The 27,687-nt window shown below is 40.3% G+C and overlaps 1 protein-coding gene across 1 annotated transcript in view; it reads left to right on the forward strand.

The window, feature by feature from the left end:
• Positions 1–24,212, forward strand: part of LOC130911161 (suppressor of tumorigenicity 14 protein homolog) — a 57,519-nt gene extending 33,307 nt beyond the window's left edge. Inside the window, exons 11-18 of the mRNA XM_057828937.1 lie at positions 3,409–3,513; positions 3,581–3,688; positions 7,227–7,343; positions 7,423–7,560; positions 15,714–15,897; positions 15,984–16,255; positions 18,474–18,610; positions 23,507–24,212. Coding sequence (XP_057684920.1) covers positions 3,409–3,513; positions 3,581–3,688; positions 7,227–7,343; positions 7,423–7,560; positions 15,714–15,897; positions 15,984–16,255; positions 18,474–18,610; positions 23,507–23,665 — 1,220 coding nt within the window. The 3' untranslated portion in view covers positions 23,666–24,212. The remainder of the gene's footprint in view (positions 1–3,408; positions 3,514–3,580; positions 3,689–7,226; positions 7,344–7,422; positions 7,561–15,713; positions 15,898–15,983; positions 16,256–18,473; positions 18,611–23,506) is intronic.
• Positions 24,213–27,687: the final 3,475 nt, after the last annotated feature.

Below are 27,687 nucleotides of genomic sequence, written 5' to 3' on the forward strand. Positions count from 1 at the left end.
AGAGCCATGACATTATGTTCTTCACAAGTGTATGTAAACTTTTGACCACAACTGTATATTTACGAGGGGTGAAACGGTTCAGTTAGCCCACGGTTCGGTTTGAACCTCCGTTTTGGGATCACTGGTTCGGTTTCTTTCTTTCTTTTTTTTTTTTTTTTTTTTAAACTGCCTTTACTTTGCTTTTAAGAAAATGAAATAAACACTTAAAATGCGAACATTTTCGACTGTTAAAATACCTCTTAGCTCTTTGCCTAGTGTTGTGACTAACTACCTAAATACACACACAGTAGTAAAACAGTTACTTGGCAAAGTAACTGGTGTTACCTTTCATTTTTTTTTTTTTTTTTTCATTTTTTCCAAAAAACAAAAAACAAAAACATAGTAACCTTTGCTATGTTTGGAGGTCATTTAATGTTGTGAATCAACCATTAAAGTTGATAAAATTGCTCCCGTTTTTGCATTAGTTCCCTTCTATCTGCTTTCAACATGTGAAAATTTTAAAACTGTTTCATCCTTTAAAGATAGACTCAAGTCAAGATTTTGCCGATTTAGGAGTATTTTAGTTAAAAAGTTACTTAAGTTCGCTAGGAAGGTTCACTACAACAGAGCCTTCCTAAGATGTTTAAAATGGCGGCTGTTTACTAACGCTACAGAGTCTTGTCATTTCGCATGTAGTTCTCTATGCATAAGATATCTAGGCGTAGATTGTAGGCTGTCTGCTACAATAAGGAAATATTGGAGCCACCTAGCCTAGACTCGCGTTTGCTACAGCGTCACAACAAACACTCTTCCCTCTCCGTGTCTCTGACTTTTCTGGCGTCATTCAACCAACGTATTAACGCGCATTGTCTCGTTGCCGAAAAGGGTGAGAAAATCCGAACAGAGGAAAAAAAACGTAGTGCACGAAAAACGTACAGATTTTGAACGTAACGTACGGCGTATACATTTAAAAATCAGTGCTCACTTGTACAAATTACGGCAAGACCGTACAACTTGTTATAGTGGACCGTCACAGTTAGGTAGTAGCACTCTGTAAGACAGGACGTCCAACTATCAGTGGTCAGGGCGAAACTATGTGCTTTAGCGAAATCATCTTCAATAGCTTTGCGTGCCATTTCATAAATGTCGGGGATTACGTTGTTGGAGAAATATGTCCGCAAGGGAACAATGTAACGCGGGTCAAGCGTTGCAAATAAATTAACGAAGCCCGCCCTGTGTTTTCACTGGTGTCATCTTCGGGGTAGTCCTGCTCTGAGAAAGTAATATCTGTGGGTGATGCCGGCTGAGGTGCTCGAGTCATGTTATAAGTGTTGCCATTAACATAGGGAACAAGCGTTGAGCAATGCTTGCAAATTGTTTTATTTTTTTCAATATTTTCTCTCCCTCCGCATTGTAGTCCACGGGGGAACCGAAATGTTGCCACACCGCAGATTTGATAAAGCCGGTGCTTCCTCAAAATTTGGTCTCTCCACTCCTCCGCTCGCCATAGCGTTTTGTTTTCTTTCTTGTTTCACTTACACTTCGCTCGTAAGCGAGAGAGGGCGTTTCTCTGCTTCTATTACACAGGTGCTTGACAGCGATCGGACATTTACTTGCGGGGCGGGAATTTCTCCACAGCTGTGCTTCACGTCACACACAGGCACACAGAGCTCGACCAATTCATTCCACAAGGTTTCGGAGTAAATTAATTGCAAAACCGAAAAGGCGCGGTTCACAAAGGCGTATTGAACCGTACAGGGCGAACCGTACGGTTCGGCTTTGAACCGCAAACCGTTGCACTGCTAATATTTACGTACGTAAATATTTACATATTTAATATTTATATTTTAAATCTAAACTGTTCTACGTTAATATCTATAGAAATTCCGGGATTTACGCGTTTATTCACACGTTTAAGAATTTTCAGCTTCAAAAGCTCTTTGTTTTGTGATGGCCGCCATGTTTGATCTTGTATCCACACACAATAGCGGAACATTACATTCAAATAATCAGGTAATATTCGGCCAACTGACCGTTTTTAGGGCAAAAAATTAGTAATTTAGACATTTCTCCGTCCATACACAAAAAAAAAACAAAAAAAAAACGGCTTTTTACGTGTTTTATATCATGTAATATTTCCAATCTAAAAACGACAAGGGTCAGATTGCCGGCAAGACGTGATGAAGCAGTAGTGACATCGGAATTCAACTTAAATAAGTTGCGATTGTATAAGAAAAATGCTAATTTTGCTTTTGTTGTGTGAATTTAAGATGATTCTGCCTGCTTTCCCTTATTAATTTTCTGACATGAAAATAGAGTGATTGATTAGCTGTTTAAAACTTATGTCAAAATTGCACTAAATTAAAAAAAAAAATCGCTATTTCGGGCAAAAACTTATACAGGTATGATATGTTAAATATTGCTATTGATCCGGAATATAGGTGATTATCTCTGCATTTGGTGATTTTTGTGCATTTAGCATAAAATCTGAGAATTTTATTGCCATTTTAAGTTTTGTTATACTTATTTAAAAAATAATCTGGATTTTATTAGGGAACTACCGTATTGGCCCGAATATAAGACGGTGTTTTTTGCATTGAAATAAGACTGAAAAAGTGGGGGTCGTCTTACATTTGGGGTCTAGACATTATACCCATTCACGACGCTAGATGCCGCCAGATATCATTGAAGTGATGTTCTGTCATGACAGATCTCAGCTACTCTCAGGTTTAACCAGTTTGCATTATTTTATTGCAATTTTTTTCCTTATTCAGATTTGTTTCAAGACTACAGTTACAGTTAGACTTCACTTTAATGGTTAATGCAGTTATTGAGATTTTGTTGTTTTATCACAATAGATAGGTTTATTTACATTTCAAAAACCAGAAGCCATTCATTTACGAATGTGATTGCACTTTAGTTTACATATTTAAATGTTCAGATATTAAGATTTGAATGAGGCAAAATAACATGCTTTTTCTCTCAAATATATTGTTATTATCATTTGTTTCAGATGTACTGTAATTATTTTCTGTATAAAAATTAATTTGGTGTTCAAAACGTCTTTTTTCAAACTTGAGTCTTGAAAAAGAGGGGGTCGTCGTATAATCAGGGCCGTCCTATATTCGGGCCAATACGGTACTTTGAATTTTTCTGATGTCACTGCTCATGGAGACTCATATATGCCTAAGGGAGGTGCCTGTTTTGGTTTTAGGTTGCAAGCAGCTTTGGTTTTGAAAATATTTGAATTTTAAGTTTTTCAGAATAGGGCCCCCTTCGGAGCGGCCTAGTGCCCCGTTTCCCATCAACTGAGATTGAAGTTTATGATAGATAGTCCTTCATTTTGACAAAGACTGAGGACTACAGACTTCCTCTCACCTTAGTGCAGTCCTACTAATCCCAGTTATTTCCCCACATGGTGATCGGCAGCGTGCCCCAAGCAGTTCCAGTGCAAGAACCAACGTTGCATCAAGTCTGAACTCAAGTGCGACGGCTGGAACGACTGCGGAGACATGACCGACGAGTTCAACTGCAGTACGTTGTTTTCACTTTCTTGTTACTCTACTGTCTTATTCAGCTAATGCCTTGTTTGCCATTTTAGAGTGCAGCTCCAATCATATCCACTGTAAGAACGGGCTTTGCAAGCCCATGTTCTGGAAGTGCGACAGTGTGGACGACTGCGGTGATGGTACCGACGAGGAGGGCTGTGGTATGACTCTTCTGTTTTCTACGCATCAGTGTTTTATTTTCATGTTATTATTAGGGCTGTCAAATGATTAAAATTTTTAATTGAGTAATCACAGCTTAAAAATTAATTAATCGTAATTAATCGCAATTCAAACCAGCTATATTTTTCTTTAAATTATTGTTGGAATGGAAAGATAAGACACCAGATGGATATATACATTCAACATACTGTACATAAGTACTGTATTTGTTTATTATAACAATAAATCAACAAGATGGCATTAACATTATTAACATTCTGTTAAAGCGATCCATAGATAGAAAGACTTGTAGTTCTTAAAAGATAAATGTTAGTACAAGTTATAGAAATGTTATATTAAAACCCCCCTTAATGTTTTCGTTTTAATAAAGTATGTAAGATTTCAATCAAAAAATAAACCAGTAGCTTGCCATTGTTGATGTCAATGATAATTATGATGCTGAAACCCATAAAATCAGTCGCACCCAAGCGCCAGCAGAGAGCGGCAAAACACCCAAAAACACAAGTTGCTGTCATTTTAATCTGTTTGAGCAGGGCATGTGCGTTAAATGCGTCAAATATTTTAACGTGATTAATTTAAAAAGTTGATTAACGCCCGATAACGCGATAATTTTGACAGCCATAGTTATTAGAGACTAAAAATGGCAATTTCTGGTGAAATTCCTCTCATGGGTTTTTTCCTGTAGATTTTCAGTTAGTTCCAGGGGAGGAGTGAAGGGGGTGCTCGGGGTGCGGGTGCACCTGGGCCCGGTTTGTGGGCGTAAAAAGGGTGGGCATGGTTGGGTGAGAGGAGAGGCAAGAACAAAGGTATGATGATGCTGATGTGTAGGACTATAATATAGGGTTTGAGTGTTAAAATATTTTCATTAATAACAACCCCCCACCCCGTTGATACTCATCGCACCATTCACAATAGTATAGCTCAGTGGTCCCCAACCTTTTTGCACCATGGCCTGGTACTGTGACAGAAAAAATAAAGTAACACGACAGGGCTATAAAACAAACAATAAGTGCAGGGTAAATGTAATTCACTATACGCTGAATCAACCTTCTTTTAACAGCGGCCTCTCCTAAAACGTGACGGAAATATCCTTGGTCGCAGGCATAATGAGTTCTTCCCCAATTGTTAAAGGTTTCTTGGCTTTAGCAATACTGTTCACTAGGGATAGGAATTCAATTTCAATTCAATTCAATTTGATTTGTATAGCCCTATATCACAATGAGGTTGTCTCAGAGGGCTTTATAGAGTCAGTTTGATACACAGTCAGATACAGTAGATGAATGAGATGAGTTCATGTCCTGGCCATCCTCCATCCTTAGACCCTCCATGGCGGCAAGGAAAAACTCCAAAAACCCAGTGGGAAAAGAGAAACCTTGAGGAGAACCAGTCAGGAGAGATCCACTCCCAGGATGGACAGGCTATAGAATAGATGCACCAGGACTGATGATGGAAATTAGCAGAAGGAGTTCCAGTTTGTAGAGATGCAATGGGGTGAGGGAACAGGAGGGGGTCCAGCTAGCCAGATGAGAGGGGGGGGGTGGGGGTAACGAGGACGTTCAGACGATTCCAAATACTGTTTTGAATACAAATTCACAGACAAAGCAATGACACAGTCTAAAAAGGTCGACTTTAATTGTGTAAATCACACTTAATGACACAATCCCGCGGCTGAAAGAGATATTCACTGTTTTATTGAACATACAGTGGGGCAAATAAGTATTTAGTCAACCACCAATTGTACAAGTTCTCATACTTGAAAGATTAGAGAGGCCTGTAATTGTCAACATGGTAAACCTCAACCATGAGAGACAGAATGTGGAAAAAAACAGAAAATCACATTGTTTGATTTTTAAAGAATTTATTTCCAAATTAGAGTGGAAAATAAGTATTTGGTCACCTACAAACAAGCAAGATTTCTGGCTGTCAAAGAGGTCTAACTTCTTCTAACGAGGTCTAACGAGGCTCCACTTGTTACCTGTATTAATGGCACCTGTTTTCACTCATTATCGTTATAAAAGACACCTGTCCACAATCTCATAGTCAGTCACACTCCAAACTCCACTATGGCCAAGACCAAAGAGCTGTCGAAGGACACCAAAGACAAAATTGTAGACCTGCACCAGGCAGGGAAGACTGAATCCGCAATAAGTAAAATGCTTAGTGTAAAGAGCAATTATTAGAAAATGGAAGACATACAAGACCACTGATAATCTCCCTCGATCTGGGGCTTCATGCAAGATCTCACCTGTGGCATCAAAATGATAACAAGAACGGTGAGCAAAAAATCCCAGAACCACACGGGGGGACCTAGTGAATGACCTACAGAGAGCTGGGACCACAGTAACAAAAGTTACTATCAGTAACACAATGCGCCGCCAGGAACTCAAATCCTGCATTGACAGACGTGTCCCCCTGCTGAAGCCAGTACATGCTGAAGAAAGTACACGTACAGGCCCGTCTGCGGTTCGCTAGAGAGCATTTGGATGATCCAGAAGAGGACTGAGAGAATGTGTTATGGTCAGATGAAACCAAAATAGAACCTTTTGGTAGAAACACAGGTTCTCGTGTTTGGAGGAGAAAGAATACTGAATTGCATCCGAAGAACACTATACTCACTGTGAAGCATGGGGTGGGAACAACATGCTTTGGGGCTGTTTTTCTGCAAAGGGACCAGGACGACTGATCTGTGTAAAGGAAAGAATGAATGGGGCCATGTATCGAGAGATTTTGAGTGAATCTCCCTCCATCAGCAAGGGCATTGAAGATGAGACGTGGCTGGGTCTTTGAGCATGACAATGATCCCAAACACACACCCAGGGCAACAAAGGAGTGGCTTCGTAAGAAGCATTTCAAGGTACTGGAGTGGCCTAGCCAGTCTTCAGATCTCAACCCCATAGAAAATCTGTGGAGGGAGTTGAAAGTCCACGTTGCCCAACGACAGCCCCAAAACATCACTGCTCTAGAGGAGATCTGCATGGAGGAATGGGCCAAAATACCAGCAACAGTGTGTGAATAGCTTGTGAAGAGTTACAGAAAACGTTTGGCCTCCGTTATTGCCAACAAAGGTTACATAACAAAGCATTGAGATGAACTTTTGGTATTGACCAAATACTTATTTTCCCCCATGATTTGCACATAAATTCTCTAAAAATCAAACAAAGTGATTTTCTGTTTTTTTTTTCCACATTATGTCTCATGGTTGAGGTTTACCCATGTAGACAATTACAGGCCTCTCTAATATTTTCAAGTGGGAGAACTTGAACAATTAGTGGTTGACTAAATACTTATTTGCCCCACTGTATCACATATGAAATGCTAAGGAGGCTGATTACATGACCACAGGAATGAATTTGAGTACATTATTTTTCCAGCAGATAGCGCTCTACACAATGTAACAAATGCAGTGACTCAATTTAGGGCAATTTAAAAGTGGTTCATTGTTTTGGAAAGCCTCGGTTTCTCCATCCATGCAAAGCATCCCCACAATTTTGACCTCATCTGCTGTTACTGTCGTGACAGGCGCCTGCGCTAAAGGACAGTTCAGCTGCAAGAACGGCAACTGCGCTTCGGAGAAGAAACGCTGTGACGGAAGAGACGACTGCGGCGACGGTTCCGATGAGCTCGATTGCGGAAGAGGTCAACTCCTCGATCGTTTAGTGTCTTGAGGTGCTTGTACGGTTTAATTGGAATTATAAAGTTTGCTTCCACGGTGCAGGCACGGGTTCTAGTTCCGGTTCTGTGGCGTGCACCGACCTGACATTCAAATGCAACAACAACAAATGTATCAGCAAAGTAAACCCGGAATGTGACGGCGACCAAGACTGCGAGGATGGCTCTGATGAGATCAACTGCGGTGAGTGTGTGTTGAGGGTGTGCGATTGGGTGGTTTTGTGAGGTTATGTATTGGGTTCTGTTTTGTTGTTTGTTTGTGGGGCTGCAGCTATCGAATATTTTACTAATCGAGTATTCTACTGAAAATTCCATCGATTAATCTAGTAATCGGATAAAAGATCTTTTTTGGGGTAAAGAGCCTTTATAAATATACATGAGAAAATAAGACATTTCACCTAATATTGAACTACTTTTAGACAACCAATGTCTTTATTTTAGATGTACATTGTTGAAAAACAGCCAACAGTTGCATCTCAGATGTGACTTGACAAAAAAACAACAAATTCACTGCTTTCACAAAAAAAATTAAAAAAAAATTTTTTTAAACTTATTTCTTACCTAAAAATGTCATTACCCTTGATAACACACATCAGTTAAAAGTTAGGTGTTTTCCCCACGTGTTTCAATTAAATTTCCATTTGTGTCAAGCTGTTTTTAAGCTCTAGTTAAGTCTAAATTGTAAGTCCTGATAACATTTTAAGGTTTTGCAGTGTTCAAAATGTAAAATGTATGATACATATCTACTGTATTGGAGCAATGACGACCGAGCTATTGACAGTTAGCTTTATTATGTTTTTATTTTACACCCTTATCACTCTACAGAGCTTTGATTTTATAGATTAAATAAAGTCTTTATGAAAGACACGTTAGCCACACATTGACAGTCATCATAATTCATAGAAAGCTAGCCATCCTGAGGGCTAACGTTACGTTAGCAAGGTATAGTAAAGTTAATCTTATTTATTAGCGTTACGTAACTTTAACTTTACCGCGTGGTGGTGCCCGGCCCGGGTTTCGGGAGTGGTTGTCTGTTGCGGGGTCCAGCCGGGGGTGTGAAAGCGTCGGCAAGCGGCCGGGTGGAGGTAGTGTTATGCAAGTGCTGTCTTACAGTGAATACATGAAACAGTGGTTGCCTTGGTCTCCAGCTTGAAATGCTCCCACACTAGAAATTTTCTGTCTTTTCTTGGCGCCTTTCTCTTTGCTTTCGTCGGCTTTTTCGTTGTGCCCTCTATATTCATTAGCGGTGGGAATCTTTTGGCACCTAACGATTCGATTAGGATTACGATTCAGAGGCTCCAATTCGATTATAAATCGATTATTGTTGTTACCCATACCCCCCCTGCACTTTTAATGTTTTGTGGTGCTGCGTCACCAGTAGGTGGATGGCGAGATAGTGTAGAGCGCCTTGAAAGGTGGAAAAGCGCTATATAAGTATAACACCATTTACATTACTTTCAAAATTGTTCAAAAATCCTCTCATGCTAAACCAAACTAATATTTCAGTATCATGTTAACAGTTTGAAACTGTAAATAAAATACTCAAGTCCCATTCTGTATCAGCAGCTTTAAGCTACATTCAATTAATAAGAAAAGCATTTTGAGTCGCGACTCACACCAGCTGTGATAACATGTCACACACATAGCCACAACAAAATGTTCCACAGCAAACAGATGCAAAAATGTCAGGGTCATGACAAAGTCGTAACCTTGTAGGCCCTAAAATTAATCGAGCTGCTTGACTGGACGCTTAGTCACTAAACCCAGATTGTTGACTGTGTTATTCTACAGTTTTGATGTATGTTCCATGCCTGAATGTGCGTCTTTAGTTGTATGGGGGAGGGGAAACTGATAAGCATATGCTTCATCTCGTCCGCCTTTGTCGTCTTCTTCGGTTTCTTCGGGCAAATCATATAACATTTTGTAATTGTCAATGATACCGATGATGATGACAATAAAATTCCATAAATTTAATGATGTAAATCAACTGTTAAAGTTGTTAAAATTCTCCCGTCGTTCTATAATTTCCCGTCTGTCTACTTTCAACATGTCAAAGTTTTAGAATTGTTTCCTCATTTAAAGATGGATTCAAGTTGAGATTTTGCCGATTTAGGAGTATTTTAGATAAAAAGTTATTTAGGTCCGCTACAACAGAGCCTTCTAGAGAAGTCTACTGCTTTAAGATGGCAGCTGTTAACAACGCGGCAACTACTAAACGGCAAGCCTGTCATTTTACATCTAGTTCTTTTTACATGTTCTACAGGCGCTGTCTTCTGTCATTTTGCATCTAGTTCTACATATATGTGATATCTACTATAGGCGTATGCGGCCGTATGTTTGTAGCAACTAGCAACTGGGCGTTGTTTGAATCAGCTGTCGGCCGCAGTCTGGTATTATTGTTTTTTTTTTTTTTTTTTTTTAATCTAGCGGCATGAGTTGAACATGATATTTACTAGCACTGGGAATCTTTGGGCACCTAACGATTCGATTACGATTACGATTCAGAGGCTCCAATTCGATTATAAAACGATTATTGATGCACCCCCCCCCTCTTTTTTTTATTTATTTTTTTAACTTAAATGTTTTGTACATTAGTTCCAAAATTGTTCAAAAATCCTCTCAGGCTAAACCAAACTACTATTTCAGTATCAAGTTAACATATAGCAGTAAACAAATATACAAAAATAACAGTAAATAAAAAACTCCAGTCCCCATTCTGTAACAGCAGCTTTAAACTACATTCAATTAATTTAATGTTGTGAATCAACTGTTAAAGTTGTTAAAATTGCTCCCGTTATTCCATAATTTCCCTTTTGTCTACTTTCAACATGTGAAAGTTTTAAAACTATTTTAAAGATAGATTCAAGTCAATATTTTACCGATTTAGGAATATTTTAGATAAAAAGTTAATTAGGTAGGTTTGCTTGGAAGGTTCGCTACAACAGCCTTGCAGGGAAGTGTACTGCTTTAAGATGGCGGCCGTTTACTATGTACATGTGCTGCTCACGCTACCGAATCAATGTTCCATCTAGTCCGATATAAATGATATCTACCATTACATTATGTGGATGACGTACTTTGTAGCAGCTTTTCGGCAGCAGTCAGGTATGTTGTTGTGTTTTTTGATCTCGTGGCATGAGTTGAGCTAGAGCCGTGAGTTGAGCATTGGCATTACCCGAGGGGCCGGGTGAGGAGAAGCATGATGTTTAGCTACTCTCGCTGCGTTCTTCCTCGTTCCGCCCCGAAGACCGTGCGGCGCGCTGAGTGTGTTGTACTTCCGCTTTACTTGGCATATTTCAATAATCGGAATTTGGATGTTTGTGAATCGTTCTCGAATCTTCCACGGCCGAATCGCGAATAATCTAAGAATCGGAAATTTTGCACACCTCTAATATTTACTCTCGGTCCGTTCCTCATTGCGTCCCAAAGACTGCGCTGTGTTTTAGGTCTGCTTTACCTGGTGTAAATAATCAGAATTTTGATTTTTGTGAATCGTTCTCGAATCTTCCACGGCCGAATCAAAAATAATCTCAGAATCGGAAATTTCGCACACCTCTAATATTCATGCGTGGTTGAAATCAAATATATCCGCCGCCTCTCTCTTCTTCCTGTACGCACGTGACGTCAGCGCATTGTGCCGTGTTAAAAGTAGTCCAGGCAAAATTAAACCATTCCTGGAGGCGCAGAAAATTCCTCGATCAATTTTAAAAATTGAGTTAGCCTAAAAATTAATTAATTGTAATTAATCGCAATTCAAACCATCTTTAATGAATGGAATGGAAAGATAGACAAGACAGATATATACATTCAACATATAGTACATAAGTACTGTATTTGTTTATTATAACAATAAATCTACAAAATGGCATTAACATTATTAACATTCTTTCTGTGAAAGGGATCCATGGATAGAAAGACTTGTAATTCTTAAAGGATAAATGTGACTTTGTATATTGTGACTAAATATTACCACCTAGTGTATTTGTTGCGCTTTCAGTAAATGATACTGTAGCGACTTACTGTAGCTGTTCTGCCCAAATGCATGATGGGAAGTGGAGAAACCATGACTGTGTGTGGTGGCTGCAAATGCTATATCTTCTCTGTGTTGGGTACAGTACAGGGTGTTAACAAAAAGATTCCTTCCATTCTTCCCTACATTGCATCCCACAAAACTTATAGTTGTTGTGGGAGACATATTAGAGCTCTTGCCAATTAAAAGCAGGGCCCTGATGAATGCTTGTATCTACTTCACTCACTAGATGCTGCCTCTTAACTCTGTATATATATATATAAGTTAAACGGCGCCATTGTAGGCTGTTTGCGGCAATGCGTGAGTGGGACGTGCCGCGCATGCGTTAATTGCGTTAAATATTTTAACGTGATTAATTTTAAAAAATGAATTACCACCCGTTAAGGCGATAAATTTGACAGCCCTAGTTTAAATAGAAGACATTACGAATACCGTACTTCATTTGTCATTATTTTTATTTTGCCAGTGAATCATAATCGATATGGGAAAATCGGGGTAAAGAGACAATATGTATGGATCGATCCATCCAATCTAAAATCCAATAGTCCTACATGTGTAGCATGTATTTGTGTCTATTTATGTGGATCTTTGTTTTTGTGTGCATACTGTTGGAATTTGACCTTTTAGCCAGATTGCCAGATTCACGCCAACCTAACCGCCGGAACCCTTCCTGAGCAAAATGACAATGATTAGTTAAACATTGTCTTTTAAAGGTTCTGGTGAGGCGGGCTGTGGTCTGGAAGAAGGGTGTGTTTGGGCGTTGTTTAAGGTTATTGTCTGTTGATGATTGGGTAGGAGAGTTCGGGCGTTACTGTTGTCAGGGCAACGAGAGTTGCAGATTTTGCCAGCCTCAGGGCCACGTGAGTGCTGAGTAACAACTTCTCAGTCACGCGGTCCTCCAATATCAGATGTTCCTTGTGGGAGGAGAGGATGTCCTTTCATTGTTCTGGACTGTCCATTGTTGGTTATCAGAAGAGCTGATGGTGAGATTTGGTAGTCCAGACGTGGGCTTGTAGATGTCTTGGCTATCCCCTGCTTGTCTCGCTCAGTCATCGTCAATTTCGCTTTGTCAGTTGCATCCGTGGTCTCCAACCCAGCCCTCAAAGGACCGCTGTGGGTAGTGGTTTTTGGTCCTGGTCGATCCAGCACAGATAGTTGAACCAATGAGGTTTTTGCTAAAACAAGCAGCACCTGACTGCAATCAACTGATTGCACTTGTAAAACACCAGATTGGTGAAAACATGTTGTCATTTGTCTGATTAGAATGAAATCCTGCACCCACAGCGGGCCTTTGAAGACCGGGTTGAAGACCACCGAACTGCATGACTCATGCTGGGTTTCCGTTGTCAGCAGGCATCCTGTAGCTGTTATCGCCTTTATCTGCCCGTTGTCTCGGCGCTGCGAATTCCAATCACTCCAACTCCACTCATACTTTAGATACCGTACTGGCCCGAATATGAGACGGCCCTGATTATAAGACGACCCCCTCTTTTTCAAGACTCAAGTTTGAAAAAAAGACTTTTTGAACACCAAATTAATTTCTATACAGAAAATAATTACAGTAATCTGAAAAAATGACTATAACAATATATTTGAGCGAAAAATCATGTTATTTTGCCTCATTCAAATCTTACTATCTGAACATTTAAATATATAAACTAAAGTGCAATCACATTCGTAAATGAATGGCTTCTGGTTTTTGAAATGTGAATAAACCAATCTATTGTGATGAAACAGCAAAATTGCAATAACTGCATTAACCATTAAAGTGAAGTCTAACTGTAACTGTAGTCTTGAAACAAATCTGAATAAGAAAAAACATTGCAATAAACTGGTTAAACTTGAGAGTAGCTGAAATCTGTCATGACAGAACATCGCTTCAATGATATCTGGCGCCATCTAGCGTCGTGCATGGGTATAACATCTAGGCCGCCCCCCACGACCCCCACTTTTTCAGTCTTATTTCAATGCAAAAAAACACCGTCTTATATTCGGGCCAATACGGCAGGGGCGCTGCCAGGGATTTTGGGCCCCATGAAAAGATATCACTTTGGGCCCCACCACCAGTGCCGGGACACACACACACATTTAGAGTATCAACTACGTAATTTCCTGCATTCTGGTGAATCTTTACACAATAATTTGTGCATTTTCTGCATTGATTTAAGATGAAAATATATTTATGTAAACATACAGCGCATAGAGCAATAATGAATAGACTGATATCATCTTTAAGAAATGTACTGAAGCCCATCTTTCACAATCTAAATATATTTTTATTAGAAATATTCTCAAATACCACAATGAATGACTTAAGTTAAAACAAAACTGTTATTCTAACAATACTACAGCATAAATTAACGCCAATCAAAAAAACAATGTTTAGAATGATATAACAAACAAAGCGAACACCACACATACACACACACACACACACACACACACACAAGCAATCACACTCACAATTACAAACAAAGCGAGCAGATTGCAGGTTGCTCAGCCTTAGTCACCAAGAGCCGAGCGCCGAGCCTTCTTGATAGCAAAGTCAGTGATCAAATCATTAAAGTCTAGCTTCCTAGCCAACTGACTTTCAATGGACAACATGGCAAGACTAGAAAGCCTGTCCTGACACATAGTGGACCTCATATAATTTTTTATGAGTTTTAGCTTACTAAAAGCTCTCTCGCCACCTGCAACCGTTACGGGGAGTGTGCAAAATATTCGTAAAGCGATGCACACTTCTCCAAAAATGCTTTGCAGCTGCATCTTAAAAATTGCATTCAGGAGACCAAGAGAGGACAAGTTAGGGGGGAATGTAGCAGTATACACAGAGTTCAGGTGTCTTACTGAAGATGGTCCTGGCTCTGTAGTGTACATAAAATGACAAATACAACAATATCTTCTATATTATTCTAGTATCTTAATTTAATTATTAATTATGTATCATTAATTAATAATAATAATTATTATTATTAATTATTGTTACTTATTACTATTTGTCTCTTAGCCACTGATATTTTATGTGTGGTGTGGCAGTGTTCAAGTTGATTCCTCACCTCCTTCAGTTGGGAGTAAAGATGAGGCTGGCTCATAAAGGGTGTCAGGAGACAGGGCTGCTGAGCCAGACGCAGCAAGAGGAGTTGTGTTTGTGCCTATTACAACAGGCGAGGGCAGAGACAACTGTTTTGGTGTGGAGAGCTTGCGGAAGGGTTAACCTGCTGTACTAATTAAATGTAAGCTAAAAGTGGAGCAAACACTAGCTAGCAAACAATTACAGTATTTCATTATGGAGTAGGCTTAGCCCCATTTGAAAACTTACAATCTCCACTATAGGCTACAGCTCCGAAGCCAGGTCCCTTCCTTGTTAACTAACTAAATTTAATTGATGACAAACTAAATTCAATAAATTCTTGACAAACTGGATTCAACCATATTAAAAAAAAAATCCACACCAACTTTCAACATCTGTATGATACCAAAAAATGCTGTCATTATTTGGAATTCATGTTCTTGAATTGGTCAGTGTCGCTCACTGAGGTCGGGAAAATCCCGTATTTCTTACGGAGTGAGCTGGGACCTGCTTCTGAGCTTTCTAATAGACTCGCGTGAGCTAAAATAACAGGTTAATTTTCAGCACTACACTGACACAATTTACACCAACCTTCCTTTGTGAAGTACTTTTTCACATCCTGTTGGCCTTTTCTACCCCTCTCCTGCTTTGCTTTATTTTCTTTCCTCTTTTGATTGCCTGATTTCTGTTTTGAAAACATTTTTGATGTAGCCTACCGCACGCACAGTACTCAGAGTCATTGACTGGTGTAAATGTGCACCGCTGCTCAGCCTGCGCGCGGTCTGATCAAAGGAAGGGTGGACGAAACCAATTAATGAAAATACGCGGGGGGGGTTGCTGGCAATACATATGCTCTCTGGATGTTTACTTTTTGCCAAAAACAAAACAAGAAAAAGAAACCCTTCGTTTTATACCTTTTAAAATTATAATGATTAATATTTAAATTTGCAAACGATTACCTAATGCTCTAATTTTCTTTGTGGGCCCCCTCAGGCCATGGGCCCTTAGAATCAGTACCACTTTTCCCCCCTATACGGCGCCCCTGCAATACGGTATATTCTTCTTGTTTTCTTAATCTGTGATAAAAATGCTATTAATTTTATATTGGGTGTGTAAGAGTAATACAGACAGTAAAACAGTAAATATGGGAAAGGATACTATTCCCTTCAGTACATATCAACATTTTTGTCATGTCGCTCACTTGCATTTGTTTAACGAGGCTGCGTTGTTTCGGCAGATTGCGGCCGCAGCAAGTTCAAGTCGACGCGAATTGTCGGCGGTCAGGACGCCGAAGCGGGCGAATTCCCGTGGCAGGTCAGCCTGCAAACCAAGCGTTTCGGACACCTTTGCGGCGCCAGCCTCATCAGTCCCGGCTGGCTGGTCACCGCCGCCCACTGCGTGCAGGACGACGGCAGGAACAAGTACAATTCTCATCACGAAACAGACGTGTATCGCGGTCAATGGCAACCAAGGAGTTAACAGTGCATGGAAATCTTGCTCCGAACAGGTTCCACCAGCCTGACACTTGGTTCGCGTACATGGGCCTCCACACGCAGCGCAACATCGGCAACACAGTGGAGAAGAGGAATATCAAGCGCATCATCCCGCACCCCAACTACAATGACTACACCTTCGACAACGACATCGCCCTGATGGAGCTGGAGAGTCCCGTGGCGTACAGCGACTTCATCCAACCCATCTGCCTGCCAGCCGCGCAGCACGACTTCCCCGTCGGGTCCACCGTCACCATCACTGGCTGGGGCGCTCAGCGGGAGGGAGGTGAGGATTGAAATTCTACACAACCCTTCTTCTCATCGGACCAAAGCACATGGTCCCAGTTGAAGCCTGGGACCGTGTGCTTTGGTCAGATGAGACCAAGATTGAGCTTTTTGGCAGCAAACACTCCAAGTGGGTCTGGCGTGCCACGAAAGATACGCATGCTGAAAAGCACCTCATACCCACTGTGAAGAATGGGGGTGGGTCAGTGATGCTGTGGGGCTGTTTCGCTTCCAAAGGCCCTGGGAACCTTGTTAGGGTGCATTGCATCATGAATGCTTTGAAATACCTGCCTGCCCCCCCATAAAATCTGCTCATGAATGTAACTGAAAAAACTTCTTTGTCTGTGTATAATAAAAATGGAGCCTTCGTTCAGGTAAACCGCTACTGCTTTTGTCCACAAGTACAGCCAAACTCAACAAAATAAGAAAACTTATTACCTCGATGATGATTGATGTATGATTATCTGAAGAAAAAAAATGTCTGCGTAGGCTGCAAATAAAAACCTTTTCTAAATAAATATAGTAGAAAATAAATAAATTTTAAATAAATCCAAGTCATCAGCCAATTAAATGTGTGTTTGGACTGGCACATTCAGCAAGTGAAAAGGGGTCAATGTAAGTCTGAACATAATGAAAATGAGTTATTTAATAATGTTAATGTTAATAATGTCAATTATATCCTTACAAACATATAGTAAGACAATCTAAATTACCTATCGGGTGATTCAAAATTAATGTGCCAAAATCATAACACAACATGTCAAAAATGAAAAACATTACAAAACTCGGACGCATGTGTTGAACATCATTTCAAGTTTTCTTCCATGTTTTATAAGTGCTCAAACTACTACTACTACTACTACGACTATTACTACTACAAAGTACTACTTACAAGTACTCAGTGTGGCAAAATAAATGAAGATATTACTCCCAAAGCATTTGTAATTGCAATCATTTTCTGGGAGAAATTGAGCATTATCTGACAGAACTGCAGGGGTGCCAATCCTTTTGGCCAGCAGTGTACGTAATAATAAATGTATGTCATGTCATGTCATGTGTTTGCCACAGGATGACAGTAAATACACATTTTAAAGAGAGCCCAAAAAATTAATTAATCAATGTGTAAAACTTGAAATGGTGTTCAACACATGTGTCCAAGCTAGAGTTTTGTAATGTTTTTCATTTTTGACATGTTGTGTTATGATTTTGGCACATTCATTTTGAATCACCCCATAATGCAAATAAGGTTGCTTAAAAGTTGGTGGGGACAATTTTAGTATCCTGAAAAGTTGGGTCGTGTTATGTCCATACTGTCCCTATGCAAACCTACACCCTCGGTAATTAGTTACCTGGCAAAGTAACTGGTGTTACTTTTCATGTTTTTTTTTTCTTAAAAAAACATTGTAACCTTTGTTATGTTTGTAAGTCATTTAATGTTGTGAATCAACCGTTAAAGTTGGTAAAATTGCTCCTGTTTTTGCATTAGTTCCCTTCTGTCTACTTTCGATGTGAAAGTTTTAAAACTGTTTCATCATTTAAAGATAGATTCAAGTCAAGATTTTTCCGATTTAGAAGTATTTTAGATAAAAGGTTACTTAGGTTCGCTAGGAAGGTTCACTCTAACAGAGCCTTTCTGAGAAGTCTACTGCTTTAAGATGTTGGCTGTTTACCAACGCCAGCAAGTGTATCATTTCGCAACCAGTTCATATACATGTGATATCTAGCGTAGCATCATGTGGGCGTAGTTTGTCGGCTGTCGGTAGAGTCAATTATTATTGGAGCCGCCTAGCATCGCGTTTGCAACGTCGTCACAACTCCCCCTTTCCCACTCCCGCTCTTCTTTCTCGGTGTCTCTGACTTTTCTCGCGTCATTCAACCAACGTAGTAACTCATAGTAACGCACATTGTCTCATTGCCGAAACGGTGACAAAATCCGAACGGAGAAAAAAAAACGTAATGCACGAAAAACATACAAATTTTGAACGTACGGCGTAAACATTTAAAAATCAGTGCTCACTTGTACAAATTACGCCAAAACCGTACAACTTGACAGGTATGAGAGCTCAACTGTGTGTTTTTTTTTTTTTTTTTTTTTTTTTTTTTTTTTTATGAAAACAAAAATCCGCGATGGACTGAGGGTGCGAAGTTTGAAGCGCGAAGTAGCGAGGGATCACTGTAGTGCCAAATGTAATAGTTGTCTTCCTGTCTGTCTCCTTCAGGAACGGCGGCCACGGTATTGCAAAAAGCGCAGGTGCGCACGATAAACTACACAGTGTGTGACAAACTGCTGGGTGGTCAGCTGACCACCAGGATGATGTGTGCCGGTATTCTGGCTGGAGGAGTCGACGCGTGCCAGGTAACTATCTGTTACAGTGGTACCTTTACAAATGAAGTTACCGTATTGGCCCGAATAGAAGCCGGCCCTGATTATAAGACGACCCCCTCTTTTTCAAGACTCAAGTTTGAAAAAAGACTTTGTGAACACCAAATTAATTTTTATACAGAAAATAATTACAGTACATCTGAAAAATGATTATAACAATATATTTGAGAGAAAAAGCATGTTATTTTGCCTCATTCAAATCTTAATATCTGAACATTTAAATATGCAAACTAAAGTGCAATCACTTTTGTAAATGAATGGCTTCTGGGTTTTGAAATGTAAATAAACCAATCTATTGTGATAAAACAACAAAATTGCAATAACTGCATTAACCATCAAAGTGAAGTCTAACTGTAACTGTAGTCTTTGAAACAAATCTGAATAAGGAAAAATATTGCAATGAAATAAAGCAACTGGTTAAACGAGAGTAGCTGAGATCTATCATGACGGAACATCGCTTCAATGATATCTGGCGTCGTGAATGGGGAGAGTAGCTGAGATCCGTCATGACAGAACATCGCTTCAATGATATCATGCGCCATCTAGCGTCGTGAATGGGTATAATGTCTCGATCACGAATATAAGAGAACCCCTTCTTTTTCAGTCTTATTTCAAGGCAAAAAACACAGTCTTATATTCAGGCCAATACGGTAATTCGTTCCAGCACCTTTATTAAAAGTCGAAAGTCGTATGTCGAGCAGGATTGTCCCATAAGAATACATTATAATTCCATTAATTCGTTCCACAGCCAGAAAACCTACAATAAATCCCTAATATGTACTGCTGGTACTATTACAAATGGCAATAGGCGTGTTGTGTGGCACAAGTTCTGAAATAAATGATTAAAAACCTGACAAAGCTGGCGATTTCTTTGGCGATGTTACCACAATAACAATGTTCACCTGAACTTATAAAGTGTTGTCAGTAACTACTAGCAACGCGTTACTGTAATCTGATTAGTTTTTTTCAGTATTGAGCAATCAAGCGCGTTCATTGTTCCCAACTAGTAATCTGATTAAAGTTAGTTTCCTTAGTGCCTGTGTGTTACTATTTTATTATTGCCTCATAATGTATGTAGAATAAAGAATACCGCAGTTATCTACGAAGAGCATTTCTAATAGAAATGTTGCTCTTGAGTTTGGGAGTGAAATCACATGTCATGTATTCTAATCAGAGGACAGAAAAACGCGTCACGTGTATTACCATTCTGTGTGAGCGCTGAGTCTGCGACGGCGGCAGCCAACACGACATAGCCTAGCTACTTCGTCCGGTGAAAGAGGCAGGCGATTACTTCACATTTTTTGTCCAGTAAAGATGACGAAAATAGCTCCGTGTGTTGCAAACTTTGCGCTGACTCAAAAAGACTGTTGACCGCTAAAAACTCCACATCCAATTCAAGCAACCACTTGGAATTACAGCACAGCGCGGCAAAACTCAAAACAAAGGCTACAGGTACCTACAGTGGGGAGAACAACTATTTGATACACTGCCAATGGGTTTTCTCATTGGCAGTGTATCAAATACTTGTTCTCCCCACTGTAGACAGCCAGCACTTCTACAGTTTGTAACCAGCCTTTACCTATATTTTATAGTTACAGTTTGTACTAGGGCTGTCAAGCGATTAAAATTTTTAATCGAGTGAATCACAGTTTAAAAATTAATTAATTGTAATTAACCGCAATTCAAACCATCTTAAAATATGCCATTTTTTCTGTAAATTATTGTTGGAATGAAAAGCTAAGACTAGACGGATATATACATTCAACATCCTGTACATAAGTACTGTATTTGTTTATTATAACAATAAATACACAAGATGGCATTAACATTATTAACATTCTTTCTGTGAAAGGGATCCACGGATAAAAAGACTTGTAATTCTTAAAAGATAAATGTGAGTACAAGTTATAGTAATTTTTATCTTAAAACCCCCCTATTTTCATTTTAATAAAATTTGTAACATTTTCAATAAAACAATAAACTAATAGCTCACCATTGTGGAAGGTAGTGATTGAAATACACCACAAGGTGTCAAGGGTGAGTTCTGAATTAATTAGAGATCTAGTCAAGTTTTTCTAGTGCGTTTTGCCCCTCGACTGTCGCCGTAGTTTCCGGGTTCATTGTACCTTACGTTCATTTGAATGTTGACTTCACAACGTACGATACCTCTGATAGTTTGTACAGTGGGGCAAATAAGTATTTAGTTAACCACTAATTGTGCAAGTTCTCCCACTTGAAAATATTAGAAAAGCCTGTAATTGTCAACATGGGTAAACCTCAACCATGAGAGACAAAAAAACCCCCAGAAAATCACATTGTTTGTTTTTTAAAGACTTTATTTGCAAATCATGGTGGAAAATAAGTATTTGGTCAATACCAAAAGTTCATCTCTTGTTGCTCTGGCTGTGTGTTTGGGATCATTGTCACGCTGAAAGACCCAGCCACGTTTCATCTTTAATGCCCTCGCTGATGGAAGGAGATTTTCACTCAAAATCTCTCGATACATGGCCCCATTCATTCTTTCCTTTACACAGATCAGTCGTCCTGGTCCCTTTGCAGAAAAACAGCCCCAAAGCATGATGTTTCCACCACCATGCTTCACAGTGGGTATGGTGTTCTTCGGATGCAATTCAGTATTCTTTCGCCTCCAAACAGGAGAACCTGTGTTTCTACCAAAAAGTTTTATTTCGGTTTCATCTGACCATAACACATTCTCCCAGTTCTCTTCCGGATCATCCAAATGCTCTCTAGCGAACCGCAGACGGGCCTGGACGTGTACTGGCTTCAGCAGGGGGACACGTCTGGCAGTGCAGGATTTGAGTCCCTGGCGGCGCATTGCATTGCTGATCGTAGCCTTTGTTACTGTGGTCCCGGCTCTCTGTAGGTCATTCACTAGGTCTCCCCGTGTGGTTCTGGAATTTTTGCTCACCGTTCTTGTTCTCATTTTGATGCCACGGGGTGAGATCTTACATGGAGCCCCAGAATCGAGGGAGATTATCAGTGGTCTTGTATGTCTTCCATTTTCTAATAATTGCTCCCACAGTTGATTTCTTTACACCAAGCGTTTACCTATTGAAGATTCAGTTTTCCCTGCCTGGTGCAGGTCTACAATTTTGTCTCTGGTGTCCAGCTCTTTGGTCTTGACTTTAGTGGAGTTTGGAGTGTGACTGAGTGAGTTTGTGGACAGGTGTCTTTTATACCGATAATGAGTTAAAACAGGTGCCATTAATACAGGTAACGAGTGGAGCCTCGTTAGACCTCGTTAGAAGTTAGACCTCTTTGACAGCCAGAAATGTTGCTTGTTTGTGGGTGACCAAATACTTATTTTCCCACTCTGATTTGGAAATCAATTCTTTAAAAACCAAACAATGTAATTTTCTGTTGGTTTTTTTTTCACATTCTGTCTCTCATGGTTGAGGTTTACCCATGTTGACAATTACAGGCCTCTCTAATCTTTTCAAGTAGGAGAACTTGCACAATTGGTGGTTGACTACATACTTATTTGCCCCTTTGTATCTATTTTAAAGGGAAGTTCAGAATTTTTACATTAGGCTTAATCTTCGAGTTAGCGGGGGCTTAATTCATCGTTGGAGTTGATTTGAACAAATTCCATGCAGTTTGTCAGTTATTTGTTAGTTTCAGGGCTCCGGAGTCGCGAAGCTAGCGCGAGTCAATGGTGGTTGAAATCAACTCCATTGACTAATTAAACACCTGCTAACTCGAAGCTTTTTGTGAAAAATTCAATTCAGATTCAGAATATTTATTGTCATTGTTGCAAAAAGCACAACGAAACTTTGTTTGGAGCATCCATACAACGAAGTTGGTAAAGTGCAAAACCCATATAACAGTACATGCGATGAACTACTTGTCAATATTTTTTAAAATACTTTTTTTCAATGTTATATATATTTTTTCTTCACTATAATCTTTTCAATTTTTATGTAGATGTGTGTGCGAGAAGCTTGATTGCACGTATATACTTTTGATAAGGTGATGGGTACAACACCTAACTTCTCAAAGAGATATCTTCCAAACCCTTTTTGTGTTAGATGATATATGCACATTTTTTTCTCACTATTTTGCACACTATATAGCCTGTTTTGACCATAGTATGTGTAAAGGCCAAAAACGCCTATGACCATACCTGCTGTTTGTGTTGAATTGTCAAACATAAAACTATTCAATCTTATTTTTTTCTATTGAATGTTTATCCTAACAAGTTGAATAAATATTATCAAGCTTCAAAACGGTTGGTCGAGCATGTTTGGTTGTCAATGGGACGTCAACTTTACAAATTTTGAAAAAAGATTTTGGGATTTTTTTGTCTTTTTGGGTCCAAAATGTGGATTATAATCGGTCAGTGAAGAAAACAGCAGTTTAGACATGAAGTTCAAGGTGTCCTGAAAAAAGGCCATTGTAAAGAATTTTTTCTTTGAAATATAAAGGCAACATCAAATGCATGCAAATTCGGCCAAAATAGGCTTAGGTGTTAAAGGGTTAAATAGCCCCAAATTACCTCATTGCCTGGCATTGGCTGCCACTGAGGGCCATAGACGTTCAATCCGTTTGAAGTGGGAGGGATGGCAACGAATGAACGAATGTTCATTCGCTGCCACCCTCCCAGTTCAAATGGATTGGACGTCTACTAGTGATAAAGTCATTCCAATTCACAGAAGAAGCTTGTTTTTTCTGTTTATTAGTTTTTTTGTAGAATATCCTAGATTGATTTCCTGACCAATGTATCGATAATCGTTGTATCGCCATATCGTCAGATCATCGTTATCGTGAGCTTTGTATCGCAAATCCTATCTTATGAGGTACCAAGAGGTTCCCACTCCTACTTTACAGTGCATATTTGTTCTCCTTTAGGGGGACTCCGGCGGGCCTCTCACCATCCCATCCGGCATCCGCAATTTCCTCGGGGGCGTGGTCAGCTGGGGTGACGGTTGCGCCCGCCGAAATAAGCCGGGCGTTTACACGACTGTCACCAAATTTCGCGGATGGATCAAACAGAACACGGGCGTGTAAGAACAAAAAAATTAGTGGCGGCACTTCGGGGCCGCGGACATGAACACGAACTGAGACACGCCGGTGTTTGGATTCTTGACGTACCGGAAGACGCCGACAATGCGACAATTCATCGCATGAAGAGCAAATACAGCACTGTTTCGTGTCTACTGTGATTTTAACCTAGGCCGCTTGAGATGTTGTAAATATATTTTATGTGTTTTTAGCATGTTTGGTTTTCAGGATACACTCAAACTGGTTTTTAAATAGATGAATTCATCCTACCTCCATTATCGGGATCCTGGAAAAATGTACTCAAACTTTGAAAAACGGTCAAAGAATGAGTCAATTATTTGGGACAACCCGTACTTCATAAACAATAGGTATCTTTAGTCAACCGACGTCCCTGAACGCATCATTTGTTATGAAATGTGATCCGGGTTTAATATTATTCTGCCATTAATATCAGAAACATAGAAGGTTTTATTTTTATTCAATGTGTTGTAATACAAGTACGACTATTATACTTCAGCTCCGTGGATGTTTTGATAGTTTTAAATAAAATGTTTTTAATATAAAGCATTTTCATTTGTATTTCTTTTAGGGCTGTCAAAATTATCGCGTTAACGCGCGGTAATTCATTTTTTAAATTAATCATGTTAAAATATTTGACGCAATTAACGCACATGTCCCGCTCGGAAAGTATTCTGCCTTTTGGTAAGTTTTACAGCAAGGGTTTTTGTGCTGTCCAACAGCGAACTCTTGTGGTTGCTTTGCGACATGGTTTATTGTTTTCTTACCAGTTCATTATGGCTGCACGACGTCTCGGGCTGATAATGTTGTGCTTATATGATCCTTGGACAAGATTTGTCCGTAAGTATGGTTGTTGTAAAGAATGTACATATTATGTTAGTAAGCGAAATGTTATATTTTTGTATGAGACGTTTTTTTGTTTATGTTTAGTGAACCTGTATAGCGTGCTAAGCTAACGTTGTTGCTAATGCAATGCTTGTGTACTTTTTGTAGTTTTACAACGGTCTGAAGAGGACAATGGTTTGAGGCCATTTTATTGATAAATCAGATGAAAAAGGAAGAAGTCTAATTATTAAGGCGTCGTTCACTAGCTGTCTAGCTTTGGGAAAAAGTAGACGCTTCGGAGTGAGGACAGCATAGACAGATTTAAATGACAGTAGAGTGAAATGCCAACTACAGTCTTTATGTACCGTTTGTTGAATGTATATATTCATCTTGTGTCTTATCTTTCCATTCCAACAATTTATTTTACAGAATATATACATTATATAATTTACAGAAAAATAGGGCATTTATAGATGGTTTGAATTGCGATTAATTAATTTTTAAGCTGTAATTAACTCGATTAAAAATTTTAATCGTTTGACAGCCCTAATTTCTTTGCTATATAATGCATGACTAACTAACTAAAATCACTCCCACTGGATTCACATACAATGACAAACCCTGCACTGTGGGACAAGGACCCTAACCCTTATTTACCGCTCCCCCAAACCACATCCCTCTTTTATTTCTGACCTGACTCACGCGCTAACCCAGTTATCTGCCATTTCTCCATCAATTCTCCACCTGGGTGATTTTAATCTGCATATTGACAGCACCAACAATTAGTTAGCCACTGAATTCCTTGAGCTACTACAATGTCTGAATTTCACTCAGCATATTAACTTCCCGACATAAAGTCATGGTCACATCTTGGATCTAGTCTACTCCGCCAATCTTAATATCCAGAATTTAAACAGCTACAACCTTCACATCTCCGATCACTTGGCAATCACTATGGACATTGACATTTCTATCCCCATTACCAAACAAAACCGTACTATAACTTTCCGGAATCTAAGGGGCAGTTTACATGGCGACTCTGCGACACAAAGACACAAGGACTGAGTAGCAGACTCTCCTCGCGTTTTCGAAAACGAAAAATTCTGAACCCTGCCTCCAAAGTGGAAGAATCTTCCAGTTTGAACAGCCACGGGGCATTCTCCTGCCTCCGCCTTCCCCTCTCTTCTCTGGCTGGACATCCGCCCTGTGCTCCGTCGCGGGTCGCTGGCTGGGCGCCGATGTATCAGCGGGGTGTTGCCTGCACCGGCGGGGGACCCTGCCCTGCCTTGGGCTTGGTGGGCCGCTGGGGGTCCCGTGGCGTGCCGTGCCGGTTGGGGGGCTGCGGCTGTGGCTCGTGGCCCGGGTGGGTGGGCGCGGGTGGGGGTAGACGTGGGGTTGGTGGCGCGTCCCCTCCTGCCATCCCTGAAGGCCGGTTGATGGGTGCGCGGGTGGCCCGGGGGACCATTCTGGAACCCGGGGGGTGATGGCTCCTTTGCTGGGCTGCGGGAGGAGGGATGGGCTGCGCTTGAACCCCCCCCGGGCTGGCTGGGTGGGGGCCGTGGCCCTGGGTTGGCTTCACCGCCCGTCTGCGTAGCTGTTGCACGCCCGGTGGGGCTTGCGTGCTGCTGGATGTGGTAGGGCATGCTCGGGTTGGGGGTCCTGGTGCCGGGATTGGCGATGGGGCGGCGTAGGGTTGGTCGCCAAAGGGCTTACATTCATAAGAGATTCACACGATTACTGGGTTCTAGATCACAGAACTGATTTGTGTACACTCTACCCCTTTCAATCACTTAGCTTATAGACACCCCCGTCCCCCTCTTTCACTGGCCAATAGGCCACCACATGGTGTAAACCGGAAATACATCTCGCTGACGATGGCACCAGCATATTAGTAATTAGTCTAGACGTTCAATGTATTTCTTGTTGTTGTGTATGTGTTTCTTTTCTTTCTTCTCTTGTGTTTCTTTTCTTCTGTCCCCCCATAATCCCTTCCTGTTCGCTGCTTCGTCATAATAAAAAGTAGGCTTGAGAACGATAAACCGATACGACCGGATATCTGGTTTTACAGGTGAGAGATACAGCTGTATCGATAGTAAAGTTACCATTCGACAGTAATTAGCCATTAAATATTCAATGAACTGATAGTAGAGATAGAATTCGGCTATCGCGAGCTCAAGAATCGCCTTCTAATGCCTCGTTCAATGGGATAATAATTTAGCTCTTACTTCACATGCTGCGCTTGTGTCATTCACCACACAGCGCACTTAGATTGAGACCGCACGCATGATATAATATGGACAAGCACAACTCACGGTCATGGTTGCCTCAACTTTCCATGCATTTCGGCAGAACTGCTACTAGTCGCCGTTATTACCCGGTCCTCACGGGCGTAATGACAACGCGAGAGATAACAAAACCACTGTAACGCACGCTCCGTAGTGTTTTCTTCACAGCCCAAAACGAAACTAGTAGTGGCAATGAAGCAACAAGCTAAAACAATGGACAGTTTGAGCACCGACACCAGCGACGTCCAGCGATTGAGTTTCACTGCACCCAGGAAAACAAAAGTCGGACTTTGAAGTGAGGAAGGCAGTGGTGCCTCCAGAAATTTTTCAGAGGGGTAGCCAGACGGGGCCACTTAAAATTTTGGGGTGGCACACCAAAACTAACAGCCATAATTTCAGGTTTTCATGATATTATTGCCGTAAAAAGGTCAGGGGAAAACTATCAGAAAGACTTAAGGACACGGCTACTGATATACTTTGTTGTATTGTGTAATATTTTATGTTACTAATGATTAAATGTGCATATAGGGTTGCCACCCGTCAGAAATAGAGATAAGGGACACCCCCCCCTCGCGGCCAAAGCCTTACGGGCGAAAAAAAGGGGCATCCCCAAAACTCCTAAAATGCATAGAAATGTATGTATTTTTAGATGAGAAAAATGTATTGTGCACTTTGTGGGCATGGCAGTTTCCTTGCAGCAGATTGTTTTTTTTTTTTCTTTTTCTGCAGGTTAGTGAAAACGAAGTTGTGAATATCGTAATTAACATTTGTGTTGTCGGCACTGAATCCGGTCACGTGATGCATTGACAAGCCAAATTTCTTAAGGGAATGTTCCAGGATAGCTACAATTCCAGCAGCTGACTCGTCTGCATTCTCTATGAAGTCCAGCATTTTGTTGGT

Source organism: Corythoichthys intestinalis, unplaced genomic scaffold, assembly GCF_030265065.1.
Source record: "Corythoichthys intestinalis isolate RoL2023-P3 unplaced genomic scaffold, ASM3026506v1 HiC_scaffold_23, whole genome shotgun sequence".
Taxonomy (NCBI): domain Eukaryota; kingdom Metazoa; phylum Chordata; class Actinopteri; order Syngnathiformes; family Syngnathidae; genus Corythoichthys; species Corythoichthys intestinalis.